Here is a 23,686-nt window from a genome sequence, read left to right as displayed (position 1 = left end):
TGTACATGGAGCCCATTGAACTTAAAGAATTCGAAACATGCAATGCCGTAGACGTATACAAAGAAAAAAAAACTCTGATAATAACTTCTCTGTAATGCAGTAGAAACACGCATACATGAAAAGCAGGAAATACACCCTTCTCAAAGTTAGCTAATATCAACTCTGGCAGCTTGTAGGTGTAGGGTAGAGTTTCGATGTTTCTGTCGCTGGTTTCGAGTGGTTCTGCGAATTTTTTTCTTGGCAGGATAACACCAGTTGTATGGTATCGTCAGTTTTCGCGGCGTATTGCGATTTTATGCCGTCCTTCTGTAGTGCTTTGCATATAGTTGTGTAATTAGAGCCTATCTTTGTGATTAATTACGCAATTAGGATCGATCTTTGCGTCAGTTTCTCAACCAAAATAAATAAAGTACACTAACCTAACCTTCCTCTCCCGCATCTAGACAGGTTTCATGTGTTGGAGGTGCACTTGAGCATTCCGTCCAGGAGCACCAGGGTTCGAGTCCCAGAAAGGGCTCCGGCATTTTTTAATTTCCCATCAATTCCATGTGTGTCTGGTGGTTTAATTGTGTTAGGTGGGAGCACTTGGCCTTTCCACCCAGGAGGAGCAGGGTTCGAGTTCCAGAAAGGGTTTCTCTCTCTATGTCACAACCCCGCGCCGGTAATAACGACTAGAGAGTCACCACTTGCCGGATACACTGCGTGCGATCTTGTTGTTGTCTACTAACGATGCTTTGGAATGGACTCTCTCTATGTCACAATCCGCTACGGTAATAACGATTAGAGAGGCACCTCGTGCCGGATACATTGCGTGCGACCTTCGACTAACGATGCTTTGGAAGGGTGACGGTGTTATGAAAACATTTCATGTCTAGCGCGTATACGTAGGCGGGAGGGAGGGGTGGGGGGGGCGGGGGCGGGCGGGGGCGGGGGGGGCGGGCGGGGGCGGGCGGGGGTTGGTGACGGTATTTTGGAATGGTACCGACGTAGTCCCAATACTACCATATTGGTGGCATACCCCTGCGTTGTTTGATTTTATACGAGGATATTTGCATCTCCCTTACACCAGCCTACAAATAAATCCTAAGGAGTCCACTCTTCCCGATGATCTACAAGCACGTGTTTCGGACAGGAAGATCATGAAAAGTATAGTAGCGCTTGCCTCGTACCTAAATGAGACTCAACGAGTGGTGCAGACTGGATCTGCAACAGGGAGTTGACATGTGTACAGAGTTGATCTCTGCTGATGCTCTGATATTTTTTCCCCATAAGTATATGCTCTTACTGCTTACCACATTAGCTAACCTTCTTTTGTTTACACCTCCCTACTCTGGTAAGTCCCCGTAACCATGTCAGGGCATCTACAGACTGTAGATTCCGGGTATTCTTTATCCTAGTAATAAGTTATTCGTTAGCTGAACTTGTGTCGAGATCACTTAGTATCCTGGACTGTGGGAGTTTCCCCTTCCAGTACCTACAGAGTGTGCACCTCCAGCAACGTAATTTATAGACAAACAGTTAGCAAGTTATGCATGCGAACCGCAATCGTCCGCCGCTGTCAGCTCTACACACATAAAACTATGCAAGCATATTATCTACTGCGAAGTCTCGATTTCAACCACTTGTACGTTATTTTCGACAGTTTTGCAGTCCCACAAAGAGCGAAAAATTCTTCGCAAAACGCTTCTGTAGTGCACGTAAGCACATTTAAATTCATCCTACTAAAGAGCATAAAATCTTCGATTCAAGTTATGTTACCGATATCTCGTAAAAATATTGTCTAGACAGACCATGGCGTCCTGCTGTGCCTATCACACCTCCTTTTATACTTTTGAAGATCCACGATGACGGCACGTAATCATCCCAGTTCCGCTATTTTGTGTACTAGATGACCGTCAGAAGGATGGAGACAGTCCTTGGAGGGTACTATTCTTGCGTGCGTTACAGAAAAGCACATTGGTCAGGTGGTATAGTACTGTACTCGAATCGCGCCCAGTTATTCACAACCAAATATTCTACAAATGCAATGCATATGCTCGTTTTTTGTATGTCTATGTCCATGCGAGTGTTGCGGATGGCTGCCATAAATCTCACCCACTCCTCTCGCTGGAGGATCCACTTTCGAACTCCATCCCGAACGTGCTGCATTGCAGATAATCCTCTAGACACTGTTCCGGATATAATGCGCTGTGAATCCACCAGGAGGAGGACTGGGTTGGGTTTATTGGTTCACCGAATCCGCCTATCGCCTCCTGTCCACGTGACATCATTCGGGGGGTGAAGTTGGTGCGGGCATGGTTACGAGCTAATTTATTGATCAATTTAATTAATTTGCATATCAATTGAATATCAAAATTGGGGTTGGGATGCCATTACCCTGCTACTCGTGACTGCACTCACCCACTCATTGAGGTGACTATTGATGACTGGTGCTCCATTACACTTGTGTCTTTTGAACTGACGTAAATTAAACGATGTAATTTTGTGAGTCAGTTTTGTTTCACTCCCTCTAAACGAACAAGATCCTACTTCTATCCCCGCTTTCCAACGCCGACGATGAACGTATGGAGGTAGAAAACGTGCTTGAATTGTATAGCGCATCTAAACTCTGTTAAAAACATAGCCTGTGTCTTGCTAAATGTTGGAAAATCCCAGTATATGTCGAACACAGTAGTAACAGGAGTTCGTGAAAGCACGTTATATAGATAGCTACCCTCAAATCCGGCACTTAATTGTAGCAAAGAGTATCAAATTAAATTAAAGTTGTTGTAAAGCAACGCAATAAGTAGACCAAAAATGACAACTACCGCTAGTTTGCTGAGGATGTCAGCAGTGGCATACATGACGAGAGTAGACACTATGTGTGACCAACTGTACCTACATGCACCGAGCACCGATCATAACTAGGGCAGCGACACTCAGCTTGCAATCGAAAAGCTGTGTGTTAGTGAGGTGGATCCCACATTATTGCAATTAGAAATATCTTCACGAGAAGTTGTACTGGGTTTTTCGATGCAATTCTTGGGGTACTATCCAGAGCTGTGATCGGAACTGTCATCAGAACACTAGTGCAATTTCGTATGTTTTTTGTAGTGAAGAGGGGTCCCTCATTATTGCAGTTATCTCATAAACTAAAACCTGCACAACAAATATCATTAAGGTTTTCTGTACAACACGTGAGGAACTCTTCAGAGCTATGATCACAATTTTTTTTTCTTTTTTTTTGCAAATCAGGAAATAATTTTCTTCAACATTAAAATTTCCTGATTACTAGTGTTTTTTGCGAAATTCTGAAGAAGTATTCAAATTTAGTACAGAGAATTCTAGAATTTTAGCATATCTCCTCAGAACTCTGAAAAAAATTGTATATTTCTCGAAAGTCTGTTGTCTACCTCACACGACTGTGAAAATGGGTCCCTTACTAATGCAGTTATCTCGTAAACTACTATCTACAGAAATAGATGTTATTCGGATTTTTTTTATAGAACTCTTAGGGAGCTATTCAGAATTGTGATTATTTAATTTTTTCGCAAATCTGGCATTCACTTTTTGTACAAGATTAAAAAATTCCCAAGTATTATTGTTTTCTCTGGTAAATTCTCTAGAACTGTTCCAACTTTGTTCAGAGAATTCTAGAATTATGGCATACCTGCCAAGAACTCTGAAAAAAATTTATATTTATCGAAAGTCGGGTACCAACTTCATATCACTGCATCCGGCCACTAACAATGCCGTATCCAGATTGAGGTGCTGACCCCCTGAATGCGTGGGATAAAGCCAAGAAAATATGATTATGATGATGATGATGGTTGGTGGTTTAGGGCGCTATACAGCGAGCTCATCAGTGCCCTGAAAGAAAAAGAAATGAGTGAGTAGTTGATTTTGTTCACGGCAGAGAATGAGACTGACCTTGAATCGCAGTGGGCCGATGGGCGGCTTGGCGTACGGCAGCCCCAGGAAGGCCGCGAAGGGCCGGCCGCCTCGTGACGTCATGAGCAGGCCGCGTGCAGCCCCGCACCCCGCTAGATCTACCAGCGGTGCGGGTGGCGGGGGTGGCGGCGAAGAAGTGGAGGAGGCGGGGCCGGCGGGCAGCGACAGCAGCAGCGCCACCAGCAGCATCTGCGGCCAAGGGGGCGCCACTTAATAATGAAGCTCAAACGTCACGACACCTGACAGAAACTGCGCCTCCGACGCCACTTCCAGCTCCCATCATAATGAACGGTGGTTTTATGGAACATCAAGGTTCTAAGTTTGAATATATTTTTATACCACAGTGAAAAGTGCTCTATCGTGGCACCAAAAAAAGGGGAATATGTCCTGGACAGAGTTAGCGAACTAGCTTCTTGACTTATCTGGCAGCATCAAAAACATTTAAATCAAAACATCTTGACACATTCACGCTTTTTCACCTATTACTGAAACACCCCTTCGAAAAATGTGTGAATTACTGTGCTGGTAAACCTCTTACGTTATTTGATTTTCAAACAGCTGAGCAGAACTGAACGTACTCAGACATTTCTCTCTTTACTTATTCTGATCAACACTAAACTGACACACAATATTTTTAGCGCAACGCAATCTGACTTTCAATAATCCCTACAAAAGAATGACCCTGACTAACAATAACCTATACCTTTCATGAATCACTTACCTCACAAAAATCTTCGTTACTCAAACTACTGCAATACAGCGTGCACCAATACTGCCAGCTGAATAACAGAATCTAACTACTGAAGGCACTAACTGCTGATAGGCATAGTTATCAAATGAAAGATTTTGATAGAGAACAAACAATGTATTTACCTTAATACTATTCAAAAGTCATTATATATATATATATATATATATATATATATATATATATATATATATATATATATATATACTCCTGGAAATGGAAAAAAGAACACATTGACACCGGTGTGTCAGACCCACCATACTTGCTCCGGACACTGCGAGAGGGCTGTACAAGCAATGATCACACGCACGGCACAGCGGACACACCAGGAACCGCGGTGTTGGCCGTCGAATGGCGCTAGCTGCGCAGCATTTGTGCACCGCCGCCGTCAGTGTCAGCCAGTTTGCCGTGGCATACGGAGCTCCATCGCAGTCTTAAACACTGGTAGCATGCCGCGACAGCGTGGACGTGAACCGTATGTGCAGTTGACGGACTTTGAGCGAGGGCGTATAGTGGGCATGCGGGAGGCCGGGTGGACGTACCGCCGAATTGCTCAACACATGGGGCGTGAGGTCTCCACAGTACATCGATGTTGTCGCCAGTGGTCGGCGGAAGGTGCACGTGCCCGTCGACCTGGGACCGGACCGCAGCGACGCACGGATGCACGCCAAGACCGTAGGATCCTACGCAGTGCCGTAGGGGACCGCACCGCCACTTCCCAGCAAATTAGGGACACTGTTGCTCCTGGGGTATCGGCGAGGACCATTCGCAACCGTCTCCATGAAGCTGGGCTACGGTCCCGCACACCGTTAGGCCGTCTTCCGCTCACGCCCCAACATCGTGCAGCCCGCCTCCAGTGGTGTCGCGACAGGCGTGAATGGAGGCACGAATGGAGACGTGTCGTCTTCAGCGATGAGAGTCGCTTCTGCCTTGGTGCCAATGATGGTCGTATGCGTGTTTGGCGCCGTGCAGGTGAGCGCCACAATCAGGACTGCATACGACCGAGGCACACAGGGCCAACACCCGGCATCATGGTGTGGGGAGCGATCTCCTACACTGGCCGTACACCACTGGTGATCGTCGAGGGGACACTGAATAGTGCACGGTACATCCAAACCGTCATCGAACCCATCGTTCTACCATTCCTAGACCGGCAAGGGAACTTGCTGTTCCAACAGGACAATGCACGTCCGCATGTATCCCGTGCCACCCAACGTGCTCTAGAAGGTGTAAGTCAACTACCGTGGCCAGCAAGATCTCCGGATCTGTCCCCCATTGAGCATGTTTGGGACTGGATGAAGCGTCGTCTCACGCGGTCTGCACGTCCAGCACGAACGCTGGTCCAACTGAGGCGCCAGGTGGAAATGGCATGGCAAGCCGTTCCACAGGACTACATCCAGCATCTCTACGATCGTCTCCATGGGAGAATAGCAGCCTGCATTGCTGCGAAAGGTGGATATACACTGTACTAGTGCCGACATTGTGCATGTTCTGTTGCCTGTGTCTATGTGCCTGTGGTTTTGTCAGTGTGATCATGTGATGTATCTGACCCCAGGAATGTGTCAATAAAGTTTCCCCTTCCTGGGACAATGAATTCACGGTGTTCTTATTTCAATTTCCATATATATATATATATATATATATATATATATATATATATATATATATATATATATATATATATATATATCATGAACTGATATATATATATATATATATATATATATATCAGTTCATGATATACAGTATTACAAATTTACTCTTTCTGATGGACACACGACCAGATCGTCCGCTCTCAAAATTATGCCATCTCTGTCCCCACATCCACCACTGCTGGCGGTTCACCTCCAACTGCACAACGCTACGCGCTGTTCACATTCAACTGCCCAACACTACAATACCAAATATTCCAACAATGCAAACTAGCCACAGACTTCACACAGCACAGTCAGTGATTTTCATATAGAACGTTACGTGGCGTTACCAACATAAAAACCTAAGCAGCCTACTTACATTACTATTAGTACCGATGTTATGAGATACACTGCATCGTGTAAAGTATCGTCTAAGGTAAACTAACATGATACATGATGTCGTGTCGTTTATACCGAGGTGATGAAAGTCATAGGATAGCGATATGCACAAATACAGATGGCTTTAGTATCGTGTACTTAAGGTTTAAAATGTCAATGCATTGGCGGAGCTGTCATCTGTATTCATTTCATTCTCGTGAAATAATTTCCGATGTGATTATGGCAGCACGACGAGAATTAACACACTTTAAAAGCGGAATTTTAGATGGGGCTAGACACATGGGACATTCCATTTTGAGAATCGTTTGAGAATTCAATATTCCGAGATCCAGAGTGAAAAGAGAGTACCGAGAACACCACATCTCAGGCATTACCTCTCACCACAGACAAAGCTGTGAGCGACAGCCTCCTCTTAACGATAGAGAGCAGCGGTGTTTACCTAGAGTTGTCAGTGCCAACAGAGAAGCATCACTGCGTGAAATAACCGCAGAAATCAATGTGGGACGTACGGCTAACGCATTCGTTAAGACAGTTCGGCGAAATCTGCCGTTAATGGGGTATGGCAGCGGAAGACTGACCCGAGTACCATTGCTAAAAGCACGACTTCGCCGCAGCGCCTCTCCTGGGCTCCTGACCATGTCAGTGGGACCCTAGACGACTGAAAAACTGTAGCGTGAACAGATGGGTCCAGATTTCGGTTGGAAAGAGCTGATGGTAGTGTTAGAGTGTTTTGCAGACCCCACGAAGCTGTGGACCCAAGTTGTCAACAAGGCACTGTGCAAGCTGGTGGTGGCTCCATAATGGTGTGGGCTGTATCTGTATGGAATGGGCTGGGACCTCTGGTCCAACTGAACCTGGAAGTGGTTAAGTTCAGCTACTTGGAAACAATTTGTAGCCATTCATGGACTCCATGTTCTCAAACAAAGATAGAATTTTTATGGATGACCATGCGCCATGTCACCGGACTGCTATTGTGTGCCGGCCGGAGTGGCCGAGCGGTTCTAGGCGCTACAGTCTGGAGCCGAGCGACCGCTACGGTCGCAGGTTCGAATCCTGCCTCGGGCATGGATGTGTGTGATGTCCTTAGGTTAGTTAGGTTTAAGTAGTTCTAAGTTCTAGGCGACTGATGACCTCAGAAGCTAAGTCGCATAGTGCTCAGAGCCATTTTGCTATTGTGTGTCTGAAGAACATTCCAAACAATTTGCACGAATGATTTAGGCACCCAGATCGGACGACGTAAATCTCATCGAAAATTTATGGGATATAATAGAGAGGTCAGTTCGTGCACAAAATCTTGCAGCGGCGACACTTTCGCAATTATGGACGGCTATAGAGACAGCATGGCTCAATATTCCTGCAGGGGACTTCCAAAGACTTTTTGGGTCCATGCCACTTTAGATGCTGCTCCACGCCGGACAAAAGGAGGTCCGACATGATATTAGGAGGTACCTCATGGCTTTTCTCACTTCAGTCTAACGTGACACATGCCATCATAGCATCCAACATTGCTTTTGTCATGTCGTGCAGTATGACACAACGTGTAATTCAAGTTTCGGATGCATACATTCCCACTCTGGGATATTTCCTATTACAGATGCACTCCCACCCCCGGATACTTCCTATTGTAGATGCATTCTGCTCTCTAGAAGCACATAAATTTTTGTCAATTTGTTCTTACGCCCCTCATCATACATGTAACAGGGACTGGGTATAACAGATGTAACTGGGCTGGGCAAGTAGAGTAAATTCGTAAAGAAGCGCTAATGTGTCAAAAGTTTTGATTTAATGTATTTGAAGGTACCAGATGGGTCAAAAGGCTAGTTCCCTTCTTGTACATCTCTAACTCTACCCACGACATATTCAACTTCTTTATGCTACGATAGGAACATTTTTCATCCATAGCTTAACAATCGATGTAGATTTTTTTTATTTCTGAAGAAGAGAAATTTGTTAACATCGAGTATAGATTTAAGTGTCAGGAAGTCGTTCATGAAAGTATTTGTATGGAGTGTAGCCATGTAGGGAAGTGAAACATGGACGATAAATAGTTTGGACAAGAAGAGAATAGAAGCTTTCGAAATGTGGTGCTACAGAAGAATGCTGAAGATTAGATGGGTAGATCACATAACTAATGAGGAGGTATTGAATAGGATTGGGGAGAAGAGAAGTTTGTGGCACAACTTGACTAGAAGAAGGGATCGGTTGGTAGGACATGTTCTGAGGCATCAAGGGATCACCAATTTAGTATTGGAGGGCATCGTGGAGGGTAAAAATCGTAGAGGGAGACCGAGAGATGAATACACTAAGCAGATTCAGAAGGATGTAGGTTGCAATAGTTACTGGGAGATGAAGAATCTCGCACAGGATAGAGTAGCATGGAGAGCTGCATCAAACCAGTCTCAGGACTGAAGACCACAACAACAACAACATTTGATTCGGGCGACGAGTGATCCGGTATAGGTAATTTTTTATTGTCTTTCGAGCCATGTTGCTTATAACGTGACAACTGATAAGCCTTTCACATATCAATAGGAACTGCCATTAATGACGCATATTTGTGTAACTTCCTACAAAATCTGAACCGAGTCGCACAAATCTCAAACGTAGACTTAAAAAAAGTGTTTTTTGCACGTAAAATTCCAATGAAATTAGATTTTTGAAATCGATTGTTCTGTTTTATTGTAAGAATGCATCTTTATTTATTTGATTCACTTTAAACCGTTTCCGCGCATTCGATTCACGGAAGAACGAATTTTACATGCTACGTTTAGCTCCACTTTCAACATTCGTAATTCGACAACGTATAAAGATTACTGGATAAAAAAATTTCGTTTGGTCTTTATCCGTTTATCTACCTTCGTGCAAAGTTGACCGAATCGTACAAGTTTAAAGTATAGAAGTAGCGTGCTTCAAAAACCTCCCAGAAAAACTTGATTTTTTGCAGGTAAAACTCAGACGAAGTAAGACTTTTTTCAAACGGTTGAAACTTATCTTAGACTAAGGTCCGATACACCGGTGGACGAAATATGAACCATCAGTCTCTCTCCAGTCCTAAGTTATTTAAGGAAGACTGTTTTTGTTTATAAAATCCGAACGAGGGTGACTGTTTTTGCACGTAAAATCCGAAAGGTGCAGATATAAGTGGTGCCATCAACTGAGCATTAATTTCAGCCTAATTAAAATCTTTGAAAAGTTAGCACAATTTTCCAGTGTGAGAGCTCCGGTTCTTCGTTCAAACCTTGCTTAATACACTGACGGGCCGAAACATTGTGATCACCTGCTTTAATAGCTCGCCGGTCGATCTTTGGAACGCAGTACAGCACTGATTCGGTGTACCATCGATTCTACAATTTGTTGGTAGGTTTGTGGAGCTATGTGGCATTAGATGTCTACACACAAGTTATGTGATTCCCTTCAATAACGGGCCGCTGATTTGTGTTCGTGGTGACAGCACCCAGTAGCAACCCAGAACGGTTCCATCGGTTTCATATTAGGCGAATTTGGTGGCTAGGACATCGACGTGGTTTCACTATCATGTTCTTCAAACTACTGCAGCACGATTCAGGCTTCGAGACATGGACAGTTATACCGCTCAAAGATGACATCGCCCTCAGGGTAGCCGTCAAGCACGGAAGGATGCAGGTGGTCAGGAGCTGAAATGATATCTTCGATTACTACCACAGGTCCCATGCAAGCCCAGGAGAATGTTTTCCGTAGCATAATACTGATCCCACCAGCCTGCGCTGAGGGCGCAGTACAAGTTCAGAGCCGCCGTTCGTCTCGATGACGGCTTTTATGTAGGCGACCATCGACGTGATGTAGCAAGAAACACGATTCATTCGAAGAGCCGATACTTTTCGTATGATCCACGGTCGAATCCCGAAGGTCCAGTGCCACTGTAATCGTAATTGACGATATCGTTGGGTCAACATGGAAACAGGCAGAGGTCGTCTGCTCCGTAGTTCCCGTTCAAGAATGTACCATGAACAGTGTGCTCTGAAATATTTGTGCGTGCCCCAGCACTGTGTTCTTTCGGCAGAGATACCACAGATCACCATCTGTCCCACTTTACAGAGCAGATAAACCTCCAAAGCCCATTTTCTGTGAAGAGTCCTGGACGCAACATAACCAATTAGCGCAAAGTAGTGGTTTGACTGTTCTACCACACTCCATAGATGCTCACGATAGTAGCACGTGAACATCCGACCAGTTTCGCCGTTTTCGAGATACTCGTTTACAGGCTGTGCCTGCCCTTTGTCATAGTCGCTGGCCTCAATGTATTTCCCCATTTGCAGACCATGTCTTCGCTAGGGTGATCCCCTATCGGTCTCTGTTCCGCTTACATACTTTCCTTACCGCGTCGCATTTCCGCAACGCCACCAGGTGGCATCCAACGTCGCGGTGAGGAGAGGTCATAATGTTTTGGGTATTCAGTGAATACTGTAACACAGCTTCAGTAAGACAGTTTTCGAATGGCTACGAGTGGCTATACAAATGGCTGCTGGTCCGAGCTAAAAACCAAACACTTTTTACCCCAGATTCCTAGCTCAAATAGGAACCGAGCACCAAGGAACGGCCCCCCTCTCACCCCCCCCGCCCCCCCCCCCCCCAAACCCGCTACCCAAGAAAATATCAAGAACTGCAGGCGTGTGGCTGGTCCGTGTAGTCTTCTCTGGAGGAATACGTTGCTGTAAGAGGACTACAGGCGTTTGGTCAATTCCTTGCTCTTCAGTGGCTGCGGCGTATGTCTATTAGAGAGAGAGAGAGAGAGAAAGAGAGCATAATACTTGCTTTCCGCAAAGCCTTGGCAGGCATCCTCAACTTGAAAATGGCACCTGTATCTTATGTGAAAGGCGTCTACGACCGTTTGCATACAAAATTTCTGATTATTGGTTAACTTTAAGTTGAAAGTTAGAATAACTTAACTGGAATAGTAACGGAAATAAGACGTTGCTGTGAGACAAAGAATTTTATAAAACAACAACATTTCATTTAATAAAATCATGAAAATAACTCCATGATCACTCACTTTACTTAATGGTACGGTTATATGGAATGCTGGCCCGTTATCAGTGATACCAAAAAAAATAGCAATTTTATGAAACCTGACTATCTGTCCTACCTAAGATGACTATAGGAGCCATCACACAGAGCGTCTATACTCACCAGAGTCTCAGCAGGGAATGCCTAAGCGTCTCCCCTCGTCCGGGGTCCACACGCGGTGGCCGGAAGGGCTCAGAGACTCTGCACAGTGGCTATCTGCCAATCTAACGGGGCCTGCTAACGGGCTGGGAACTTACACTACTGGCCATTAAAATTGCTACTCCAAAAAGAAATGCAGATGATAAACGGCTATTCATTGGACAAATATACTGTACTGGAACTGACATGTGATTGCATGCCGGACGGAGTGGCCGAGCGGTTCTAGGCGCTACAGTCTGGAACCGAGCGACCGCTACGGTCGCAGGTTCGAATCCTGCCTCGGGCATGGATGTGTGTGATGTCCTTAGGTTAGTTAGGTTTAAGTAGTTCTAAGTTCTAGGGGACTGATGACCTCAGAAGTTAAGTCGCATAGTGCTCAGAGCCAATTGAACCAACTGAATTGTGATTACATTTTCACGCAATTTGAGTGCATAGATCCTGAGAAATCAGTACCCAGAACAACCACCTCTGGCCGTAATAACGGCCTTGATACGCCTGGGCATTGAGTCAAACAGACCTTGGATGGCGTGTACAGGTACAGCTGCCCATGGAGCTTCAACACGATACCACAGTTCGTCAAGAGTAGTGAACAGCGTATTATGACGAGCCAGTTGCTCGGCCCCCATTGACCAGACGTTTTCAGTTACTGAGAGGTCTGGAGAATGTGCTGGCCAGGGCAGCAGTCGAACATTTTCTGTATCCAGAAAGGCCCCTACAGGACCTGCAACATGCGGTCGTACATTCTCCTGCTGAAATGTAGGGTTTCTCAGGGATCGAATGAAGGGTAGAGCCACGGGTCGTAACACATCTGAAATGTAACGTCCACTGTTCAAAGTGCCGTCAATGCGAACAAGAGGTGACCGAGACGTGTAACCAATGGCAACCGATACCATCACGCCGGGTGATACGCCAGTATAGCGATGACGAATACACGCTTCCATGTGCATTCACCGCGATGTCGCCAAACACGGATGCGACCATCACGATGCTGTAAACAGAACCTGGATTCATCTGAAAAAATGACGTTTTGCCATTCGTGCATCCAGGTTCGTCGTTGAGTACACCATCACAGGCGCTCCTGTCTGTGATGCAGCGTCAAGGGTAACCGCAGCCATGGTCTCCGAGCTGATAGTCCATGCTGCTGCAAACGTCGTCGAACTGTTCGTGCAGATGGTTGTTGTCTTGCAAACGTCCCCATCTGTCGACTCAGGGGTCGAGACGTGGCTGCACGATACATTACAGCCATGCGGATAAGATGCCTGTCATCTCGACTGCTAGTGATACGAGGCCGTTGGGATCCAGCGCGGCGTTCCGTATTACCCTCCTGAACCCACCGATTCCATATTCTGCTAACAGTCATAGGATCTCGACCAACGCGAGCAGCAATGTCGCGATACGATAAACCGCACTCGCGATAGGCTACAATCCGACCTTTATCAAAGTCGGAAACGTGATGGTACGGCTTTCTCCTCCTTACACGAGTCATCACAACAACGTTTCACCATGCAACGACGGTCAACTGCTGTTTGTGTATGAGAAATCGGTTGGAAACTTTCCTCATGTCAGCACGTTAAGGTGTGGCCACCGGCGCCAACGTTGTGTGAATACTCTGAAAAAAGCTAATCATTTGCATATCACAGCATCTACTGTATGTCGGTTAAATTTCGCGGCTGTAGCACGTCATCTTCGTGGTGTAACAATTTTAATGGCCAGTAGTGTATGTCTCTCTGGTTCAGTGCAGTCGCACTCTACTTGATACAATGGTTGGCTAAACTGCATCTCCTCCACATTTAGAGAACTCACAGCAGACAGCCCAAGCATTCGTCAGCAGACGACCCGCGTTCACATTTGCAGACTATACTAAGAGTGATAATATAACATAATTCCGAATTAAAATTCCCTGAGTGTCGGAGAGCACCCAGGTGTGTTTTGAGGATGTGACTCTTGTAACAAGACATGTAGCGGCTCACATGGAGCCGTTGCAAGAGGTAGGGCGAATAAACGTCGCCTGTATTTATGGAAATCGCCTGAAATTACCGATACCACCTCGCCTAATAAAACAGCGACCTTCACTTCATATAAAGCCTCGGTGTTTCCAGTCGGCCTCACATGCACGGGCTAAGAAGCTTTTGTACGTCCAGATGCGTTGTGCGTTCTTTACTAACTGCTACGTACTGCTACTGTAATCAATACAAGCACAGAAACAGCAACAGAAGAAATGGTAAACAATGTTCTTAAAAATAACATAGACTGGTTTTCTGTGAATGGTCTCACCCTCAATTTTAATTTTAAAAAAGACGTACAGATGTGATGTGCTAATTTCTAGACTCTACTCTTTGCAGGCCGGTGTGGCCGAGCGGTTCTAGGCGCTACAGTCTGGAACCGGGCGATCGCTACGGTCGCAGGTTCGAATCCTGCCTCGGACATGGATGTGTGTGATGTCCTTAGGTTTAAGTAGTTCTACGTTCTAGGGGACTGATGACCTCAGAAGTTAAGTCCCATAGTGCTCAGAACCATTTGAACCATTTTCTACTCTTTACAAAAGAAAAGAATCTGCATTTGTTTTATTTCATAGATACTGAGGCGATTTTAGTTTTTCCTGCCGGGACATCTGCAGTTGAAAACTATTGTAAATGATCATCGTGTGGGCATATTTAAAAAATAATTTGAGATGTGAATATAAAATGACTCACTCAAAAATGGCTCTAAGCATTATAGGACCTAGCATCTGAGGTCATCAGTCCCCTAGACTTAGAACTATTTAAACCTAACTAACCTAAGGACATCACACACATCCATGCCCGAAGTAGGATTCGAACCTGCGACCGTAGCAGCTGCGCGGTTCCGGACTGAAATGCCCAGAACCGCTCGTCCACAGAGGCCGGCTAAAATGACTCACTCCACATCATTACAATTTATCGTGTAAGTGATCCGTGGAACATGAAACTAATTACACTTCGCACTGTTGCGACATACAGAATGGCAGTTATTGAACTATATGAAAAAAACGTAAGTTTGTTACAAACCAAAGAGTGCACACCCTCTGTTCAATATGTAAACGCCACTACAGATATTCGTATTTAGGTTATGACATGTTCCATATGTCTGCCATCATTGGCGATGATGTGGCGCAGACGAATAGCGGAAGCCTACCTGACCGAACATCGATGCTGTCGATAACATCTTGAATGCCTGTTTTCAGCTCAGCTGTGGTTTTGGGGTTATTGCTGTACACCTTGTCTTGAATGTAGCCCCACAAAAAGGAGTTGCTTGTGTTAAGATCCGGAGAGTACGTGGCCAATCGAGGTCCATGGCAGTGACCTCTGAGTACCCCAGAGCCAGAATGCGGTCTCCAGAGTACTCCTCCAGGACATCAAACATTCTCCTGCTTCGATGGGGGTCGTGCTCCGTCTTGCATGAATCGCATATTGTCGAAATCAGTGCACTTTGGATCACAGGGACGAAATCATCTTCCAAAACATTCATGTCCCATTCAGCAGTCACGGTGCCCTAAAGGAATATCGCACCGATTATTCCGTGACTGGACGCTGCACACCACACAGGCACCCGTTGAGGGTGAAGAGACTTCTCGATCGCGAAATGCGGATTCTCAATCCCCCGAATAGCGCGTGGAACCTCGCCTTTATGACTCCTAGCTGTCGCTGGCGAGACAGTAATTCTGTCAGGTAAATATCACAGCAGGTCCGTGCACTGTTTACTGTATTTTATTTATTTATTTATTTATTGTTCCGTGGGACCAAATTAAGGAGAAGTCTCCATGGTCATGGAACGAGTCAATACATGAAATTATAACACGATATTAGAAACAGATAAAATGAAATGTATAAAAACATATTCAGGTGACAAGTCGTAAGTTTAAATGAAGAAAATCAACAATGTAACACTGGAATTTGCTTAATTTTTTAGCTCTTCCAGGAGCTCCTCGACAGAATAGAAGGAGTGAGCCATGAGGAAACTCTTCAGTTTAGACTTAAAAAGAGTTTGGGCTACTGCTAAGATTTTTGAGTTCTTGTGGTAGCTTATTGAAAATGGATGCAGCAGAATACTGCACTCCTTTCTGCACAAGAGTCAAGGAAGTGCATTCTACATGCAGATTTGATTTCTGCCTAGTATTAACTGAGTGAAAGCTGCTAATTCTTGGGAATAGGCTAATATTGCTAACAATAAACGACATTAAAGAAAATATATACTGTGAGGGCAATGTCAGAATTCCCAGATTTTTTAATAGGGGTCGACAAGACGTTCTCGAACTTACACCACATATAGCTCGAACAGCCCGTTTTTGAGCCAAAAATACCCTTTTTGAATCAGAAGAATTACCCCAAAAAATAATACCATACGACATAAGCGTATGAAAATATGCGAAGTAGACTACTTTTCGAGTTGAAGTGTCACTTATTTCAGATACTGTTCTAATGGTAAATAAAGCAGCATTTAGCTTCTGAACAAGATCCTGGACATGGGCTTTCCACAACAGCTTACTATCTATCCGAACGCCTAGGAACTTTAACTGTTCCGTCTCGCTTATAATATGCCTATTCTGTCTGATCAAAATATCGGTTCTTGTTGAATTGTGAGTTAGAAACTGTAAAAACTGAGTCTTACTGTGATTTAGCATCAAATTATTTTCCACAAGCCACGAACTTATTTTATGAACTACATTATTTGTTACTGTTTCAATATTACACACAAGATCCTTCACTATCAAGCTGGTGTCATCAGCAAACAGAAATATTTTTGAATCACCTGTAATACTAGAAGGCATATCATTTATATAAATAAGAAACAGCAGTGGCCCCAGCACCGACCCTTGGGGAACGCCCCACTTAACAGTGCCCCATTGGGACTGAACATCACTACCACTCTCAATATTGCGGAGAATTAACCTCTGCTTTCTGTTCTTAAAGTAAGAGGCGAACCAATTGTAAGCTACTCCCCTTACTCCATAATGGTCCAACTTCTGCAGTAATATTTTGTGGTCAACACAGTCAAAAGCCTTCGTTAAATCAAAGGAAACACCTAGCGTTCGCAACCTTTTATTTAATCCGTCCAAAACCTCACAGAGAAAATAGAATATAGCATTTTCAGTTGTTAAACCATTTCTAAAACCAAACTGAACATTTGACAGCAAATTATGTGAATTTAAATGCTCCAGTAACCTTGTATATACAACCTTCTCGATAACTTTAGCAAACACCGATGGCATAGAAATAGGTCTAAAATTGTCAACATTATCAATGTCTCCCTTTTTATAAAGTGGCTTCACTACCGAGTACTTTAATCGGTCAGGAAACCGACCACTCCTAAAGGAAAAGTTACAGATATGGCTGAGAACTGGGCTAACATACATAGAACAATACTTCAGTATTCTGCTAGATACCCCGTCATATCCATGAGAGTTCTGGGCCTTTAGTGATTTAATTGTTAACTCAATCTCCCTCTTGTCAGTATCATGGAGGAGCATTTCAGGTAACAGTCTCGGAACACTTTTTTCTAAGAGCGCTATATGATTCCCTGTTGGGACTAGGTTTCTATTCAGTTCACCTGCTATATTCAGAAAGTGATTATTAAATACTGTACATATACGCGACTTATCAGTAACACGGACATTCACACTACGCACTGATTCTATATCCTCGACCTGTCTCTGCAGACCAGCAACTTCCTTTACGACTGACCATATGGTTTTAATTTTATCCTGAGACTTAGCTATTCTATCTGCATACCACATACTTTTTGCCTTCCGAATAACATTTTTAAGCACCTTACAATACTGTTTGTAATGGGCTGCTGCATTTAGATTTTGACTGTTTCTAACGTTTTCATATAATTGCCACTTTGTTCTACAAGATATTCTTATCCCTCTAGTCATCCACCCAGGCTGCCTGTTTGTGCTAGTACCCTGTTTTAAACGTTCTAACGGAAAGCAACTTTCAAAGAGCATGAGAAAAAGTATTGAGAAAAGCATTATATTTATCGTCTACTTTATCAGCGCTATAAACATCTTGCCACTCTTGTTCCTTTATAAGGTTTACAAAAGTCTCTACAGCAACTGGATCAGCTTTCCTGAACAGCTGATGACTATATTTAACACGTGTTGCAGCACAAAAATCTTTTAAAGTTATAATTTGTGCATCATGATCTGAAATGCAATTCACCTTTTTCCTAATAGAATGCCCTTCTAGTAATGAGGAATGAACAAAAATGTTGTCTATGATTGTTCTACTGTTCCCTTGCACTCTCGTTGGAAAGAATTCGGTTTGCATAAGATTATATGCTGTCGATAACATCTTGAATGACTGTTTTCAGAAAAAGGAGTCACTTGTGTTAAGATCCGGAGAGTACGTGGCCAATCGAGGTCCATGGCAGCGACCTCTGAGTACCCCAGAGCCAGAATGCGGTCTCCAGAGTACTCCTCCAGGACATCAAACACTCTCCTGCTTCGATGGGGGTCGTGTTCCGTCTTGCATGAATCGCATCTTGTCGAAATCAGTCATTACTCATATGGATTTGGAAATTAATTTTTTTTTTTTTTTTTGCTTCTACCGTAGGTGTTTCGTTACGATTCTCTGCTGCAAATAGTGTTGTTATCACTCATTTCATATTATATATTTCAGACATTGTTAAAATGATGGTCATTATCTAACCTCCACCAGTAAAATAAAAATTGGGACTGATACTTTTCATTTATAGCCGCCGTTCTGTCTCAGTAGTACACAGATCGTGAAAGTTGGTTCTCACGTGCTGGATATAAATGGAAATGTCGTGTGACTAGGGCCTCCGGTCGGATTGGCCATTCGCCGGCTGCAAGTCTTTCCATTTGATGCCACTTCGGCGACTTGCTCGTCGATGGGGATGGAATGATGATGATTACGACAACACAACACCCAGTCCCTGAGCGGAGAAAATCTCCGATCCAGCCGGAATCGAATCCGGGCCCTTAGGATTGACATTCTGTCGCGCTGAGCACTCAGCTACCGGGGGTGGACATGTACTGGATAATACACTACAAAGCATGATAAACTGATGATATGTTGGCAATAATGTCTTATTAAACAAAATTACAATCTTTCTTAGTGTTTCCAAGCGAATTTGTCGCTTTTATGCATATCTGTTGCCTTTAGTCTCCTTGTTCCATATAGCAGGCATGTGTCAAGGTTTTTTCTTCTCTGTCATTCGAAACAAGAGTATAGGAAAACGATGCCTGGATTTCCCTATTATAACAAAAAGATATTACTAACAAAACTGAATCACTGAAAATGTGCAGTGACAGGTGAAAACCTCAGTGGCTAGAAACTTCAACCGCGAATGCCCCGGCAGGGAAAACTAAAATCGGTTCATTATTTCTGTAACAAAACAAATACAGATTCTTTTTTGTGTTTTATTTCCATATTTTCAGAAAATTTAGTAGATCATAGTATACTGAAACATCCCTTTCGTTCGTGCCTCGGAACTGCGGTGACTTTGCGCGAAATCCCAATCACAGCCGTGGGAAGAATCCACGAAGTCTATGTGATGTGCGTCGCATGAGGTGAATTACGTGACGAACTGCTCCACGTATATGCTCGGAAGCACTTGTTATGGACCCGGATTACTCGTCCGAACAGCTGCGCTATTAAATCAGTCCAAACAACGATCGCGCTGCTCTCTCTGACCCGCCAAAAAAAGTTACAATTGTTGTAGCTGCAAACGCAATAATTAAAAAAACACATTCATAAAAGTTCAAAGATCAGCTGGGAAAATCCCAAAAGATGCCCAAAAACATGACAGTGCAAGTTTCGACAGAAACAAATGGAAGTCATTTCTCAAGCTACACATGGTACAGTCACATTGATGTGAAAGGCTTATTTCAGTAGTGGTACAAGTTCATTTTTGTTCATTCTGAGATACAGAGTCCTGAAGTTACATGAGCGCTGAAAAATCTGCAGTTTAGATACCAGAAATATTCAAGCATGTGGCTTCTTGCTAGAGATGAACCTTTCTTTCTGTTTGTTTGGACCATTAATGTCAGAAGCATTATAGACAGAAAAGTGGAGGTAATGGACTTATGTTGTTGTTGTGGTCTTCAGTCCTGAGACTGGTTTGATGCAGCTCTCCATGCTGCTCTATCCTGTGCAAGCTTCTTCATCTCCCAGTACCTACTGCAACCTACATCCTTCTGAATCTGCTTAGTGTATTCATCTCTTGGTCTCCCTCTGCAATTTTTACCCTCCACGCTGCCCTCCAATACTAAATTGGTGATCCCTTGATGCCTCAGAATGTGTCCTACCAACCGATCCCTTCTTCTAATCAAGTTGTGCCACAAACTTCTCTTCTCCCCAATCCTATTCAATACCTCCTCATTAGTGATGTGATCTACCCATCTAATCTTCAGCATTCTTCTGTAACACCACATTTCGAAAGCTTCTACTCTCTTCTTGTCTATACTATTTATCGTCCATGTTTCACTTCCATACATGGCTACACTCTATACAAATACTTTCAGAAACGCCTCTCTGACACTTAAATCTATACTCGATGTTAACAAATTTCTCGTCTTCAGAAAAGCTTTCCTTGCCATTGCCAGTCTACATTTTATTTCCTCTCTACTTCGACCATTATCAGTTATTGTGCTCCCCAAATAGCCAAATTCCTTTACTACTTTAAGTGTCTCATTTCCTAATCTAATTCCCTCAGCATCACCCGACTTAATTCGACTACATTCCCTTATCCTCGTTTTGCTTTTGTTGATGTTCATCTTATAACCTCCTTTCAAGACAGTGTCCATTCCGTTCAACAGCTCTTCCAAGTCCTTTGCTGTCTCTGACAGAATTACAATGTCATCGGCGAACCTGAAAGTTTTTATTTCTTCTCCATGGATTTTAACACCTACCACGAATTTTTCTTTTGTCTCCTTCACTGCTTGCTCAATATACAGATTGAATAACATCGGGGAGAGGCTACAATCCTGTCTCACTCCCTTCCCAACCACTGCTTCCCTTTCATGCCCCTCGACTCTTATAACTGCCATCTGGTTTCTGTACAAATTGTAAATAGCCTTTCGCTCCCTGTATTTTACCCCTGCCACCATCAGAATTTGAAAGAGAGTATTCCAGTCAAAAATTATATTTGTTTCTTGTACCACTATTGAAATAAGCCCTTCATGTGACTATCGCCTACGTTCGACGTCAACGGGCAATAACCACTCAAAGACGGAAAGTGGCAACATTAGCAGCGGAGGGCACAGAAAGCATGTCGGGGGACGCGGAAAACAGTACTGTCGTTGTCGTAATGCGGAGACGTAACGATTTATCTGAAGTGCAAACGGACATGATCACTGGCTTTCAGGCTGAGGGTAGAAGTGCTTCCAAAACGGCTAAGTTTGTAAACTGTTCGACTGCCGTCATGGTTAAAGTACCCCGTGTATGGCGAAATGGCGCTGTCTAAAACCGGCACCAAGTCACCTGTGGTCCACCACGGCAGGGGTGAACAACGACTGCGGAGATGTGTGAACAGACTTGCAGCTATTGAGCAACGCACTCCCAGATGAACCAAGGCGCTACCAGCAGTGTCTCCTTAGTGACCTATCAGCGAACGTTGCTGCTTACGAGCCTCCACAGCAGGCGCCTGGTTCCAGTCCCATGCTGACTGCTTTTCATTGGCCACGAAAGCTGGAATTTGCACGCAGGTATAGCGAGTGGACGTCCGCTGAGTGGTGACAGGTGTCAGGTTTTATGCTCCTTTGGACACACTGCGTTGGCGTGTACAGTGTGAAGCGTCTGAAAGTAAACGCCCTGCAACCAGGAGGGAACGATATCGTCAGGGGAATTTCTTCGTGGCATTCCCTGCATGGTCTCGTCTTTCTGGCAGGCACAGTGGGTCAACACAAGTATGCACCTATCTTTGGGAACGATGTCCACCCTTACATCCAGGCTGCATCGACCAGCTGGACATTGCAGTGTGTCACACAGTTCGCAGTCTACGTGCGTCATTCGAAGAGCACCAAGATGAGTTTATCGTTCTCCGCCGGCCCGAAACTCCCCGGATTTAAACCAAATAGAGAATATATGAAGATAGTAACTGTCCTCGAAAGAACACATACCATTGATGACCGTGCAGCTTCTCTAGAATAAATGATAATTAATTGAAACCCTCAGCTGCCGACAGGTGTTGTTGACATACCTCGATAGGGACAAAAAAATGGCTCTGAGCACTATGGGACTCAACTGCTGAGGTCATTAGTCCCCTAGAACTTAGAACTAGTTAAACCTAACTAACCTAAGGACATCACAAACATCCATGCCCGAGGCAGGATTCGAACCTGCGACCGTAGCGGTCTTGCGGTTCCAGACTGCAGCGCTCGATAGGGACAGCTGAAAATGTGTGCCCCGACCGTGACTCGAACCCGGGATCTCCTCCTTACATGGCAGACGCTCTATCCATCTGAGCCACCGATGACAAAGATGAATAGCGCGACTGCAGGGACTTATCCCTTGCACGCTTCCCGTGAGACCCACATTCCCAACTGTCCACAATCTACATACGTAATGTTCCTTCGTCTGTGCGAGTCGCACGAACTCTTACGGGAATCGTCAACTTAAGTGAGCGCGAGTAACGAGTGGATGGGCAAAGTATCTATTAGGAACATTACGTATGTAGATTGTGGGCAGTTGGGAATATGGGTCTCACGGGAAGCGTGCAAGGAATAAGTCCCTGCAGTCGCGCTATTTATATTTGTCCTCGGTGGCTCAGATGGATAGAGCCTCTGCCATGTAAGGAGGAGATCCCGGGTTCGGGTCCCGGTCGGGGCACACATTTTCATCTGTCTCCATCAAATTATGTCAACAACACCTGTCGGCAGCTGAGGGTTTCAATTAATTATCATTTATTCAAATAGAGAATCTTTTTGTATGTGCATCCTTATTGAATGGAGGTCTTGTGGACCATGGCCGTTTAGTACTGTAAGGAAATGAAACGCCTAGAGCCGTCCTTATGATCTTGTTTATTCTGTAGCTACCCGTTTCGGCACTTCAATGCGCCATCTTCAGGCCTTAGTTCATGCTTAAGGGGTTATCACGGTGCATATATACGCTGCATCAGTGGCCAACATAACCGGTTTATGTAGACTGTAACTGTGATGTCAGTACTCCAGCCATCAACTGCCAACAGTTGACCACTGATGCAGCGTATATATGGATTGTGGTAACCCCTTTAGCATCAACTAAGGCCTGAAGGTGGCTCATTGAAGCGCCGGAACTGGTAGCTACGTTATAAATAACATCATAAGGACGGCTGTAGGCGTTCATTTTCTTACAAATCGAGAGTCAGTGGGACAACGACGATCAGGCAGTTCGCGCCACGGATCCTCAACCGAGAAACCTAGCTCAGCTGGCAACGGCTCTGGAAACAGCACGGCTGTACATCCGTATTGGCACCCTCCAGAACCTCACTGATTCTCTTCCTGCACATCCGCGCTGCAAAAGGTTGTTTTACAGGCTTTCGACAGGCGGCCACATTAATGTGGCTGGCCCGTGTATCCCTCCAAGTCTGCCTTGTTCACTAACACTAAACAGCAGCCAGAATGGCACGTCTATCCAATCTAAACAAGTCTTTCATGTCACAGGGTTCGGTCAGGTTACTGCAGACCGACAAGTGTTCGGAGTGCTGTCTCGTCTCACATTCACAACATTCATCGTCACTGGTACCCTACTTCTCCAAATTAGACTAACACCTTATTACCCCTGTTCTCAACCCGTTGAGGGTTTTCCAGATC

At 44.5% G+C, this 23,686-nt stretch overlaps 1 protein-coding gene across 3 annotated transcripts in view; it reads right to left on the bottom strand.

Annotated features, from left to right (window-relative positions):
* LOC126260823 (juvenile hormone esterase-like) overlaps window positions 1–23,686 on the bottom strand; it is a 553,778-nt gene that overhangs the window by 385,559 nt on the left and 144,533 nt on the right. For all 3 annotated transcript variants that reach the window (XM_049958207.1, XM_049958210.1, XM_049958208.1), the window contains exon 2: window positions 3,910–4,119. In XM_049958207.1, coding sequence (XP_049814164.1) covers window positions 3,910–4,119 — 210 coding nt within the window. The remainder of the gene's footprint in view (window positions 1–3,909; window positions 4,120–23,686) is intronic.

Source organism: Schistocerca nitens, chromosome 5, assembly GCF_023898315.1.
Source record: "Schistocerca nitens isolate TAMUIC-IGC-003100 chromosome 5, iqSchNite1.1, whole genome shotgun sequence".
Lineage (NCBI taxonomy): Eukaryota > Metazoa > Arthropoda > Insecta > Orthoptera > Acrididae > Schistocerca > Schistocerca nitens.
This window is presented reverse-complemented; position numbering and strand designations above follow the sequence as displayed.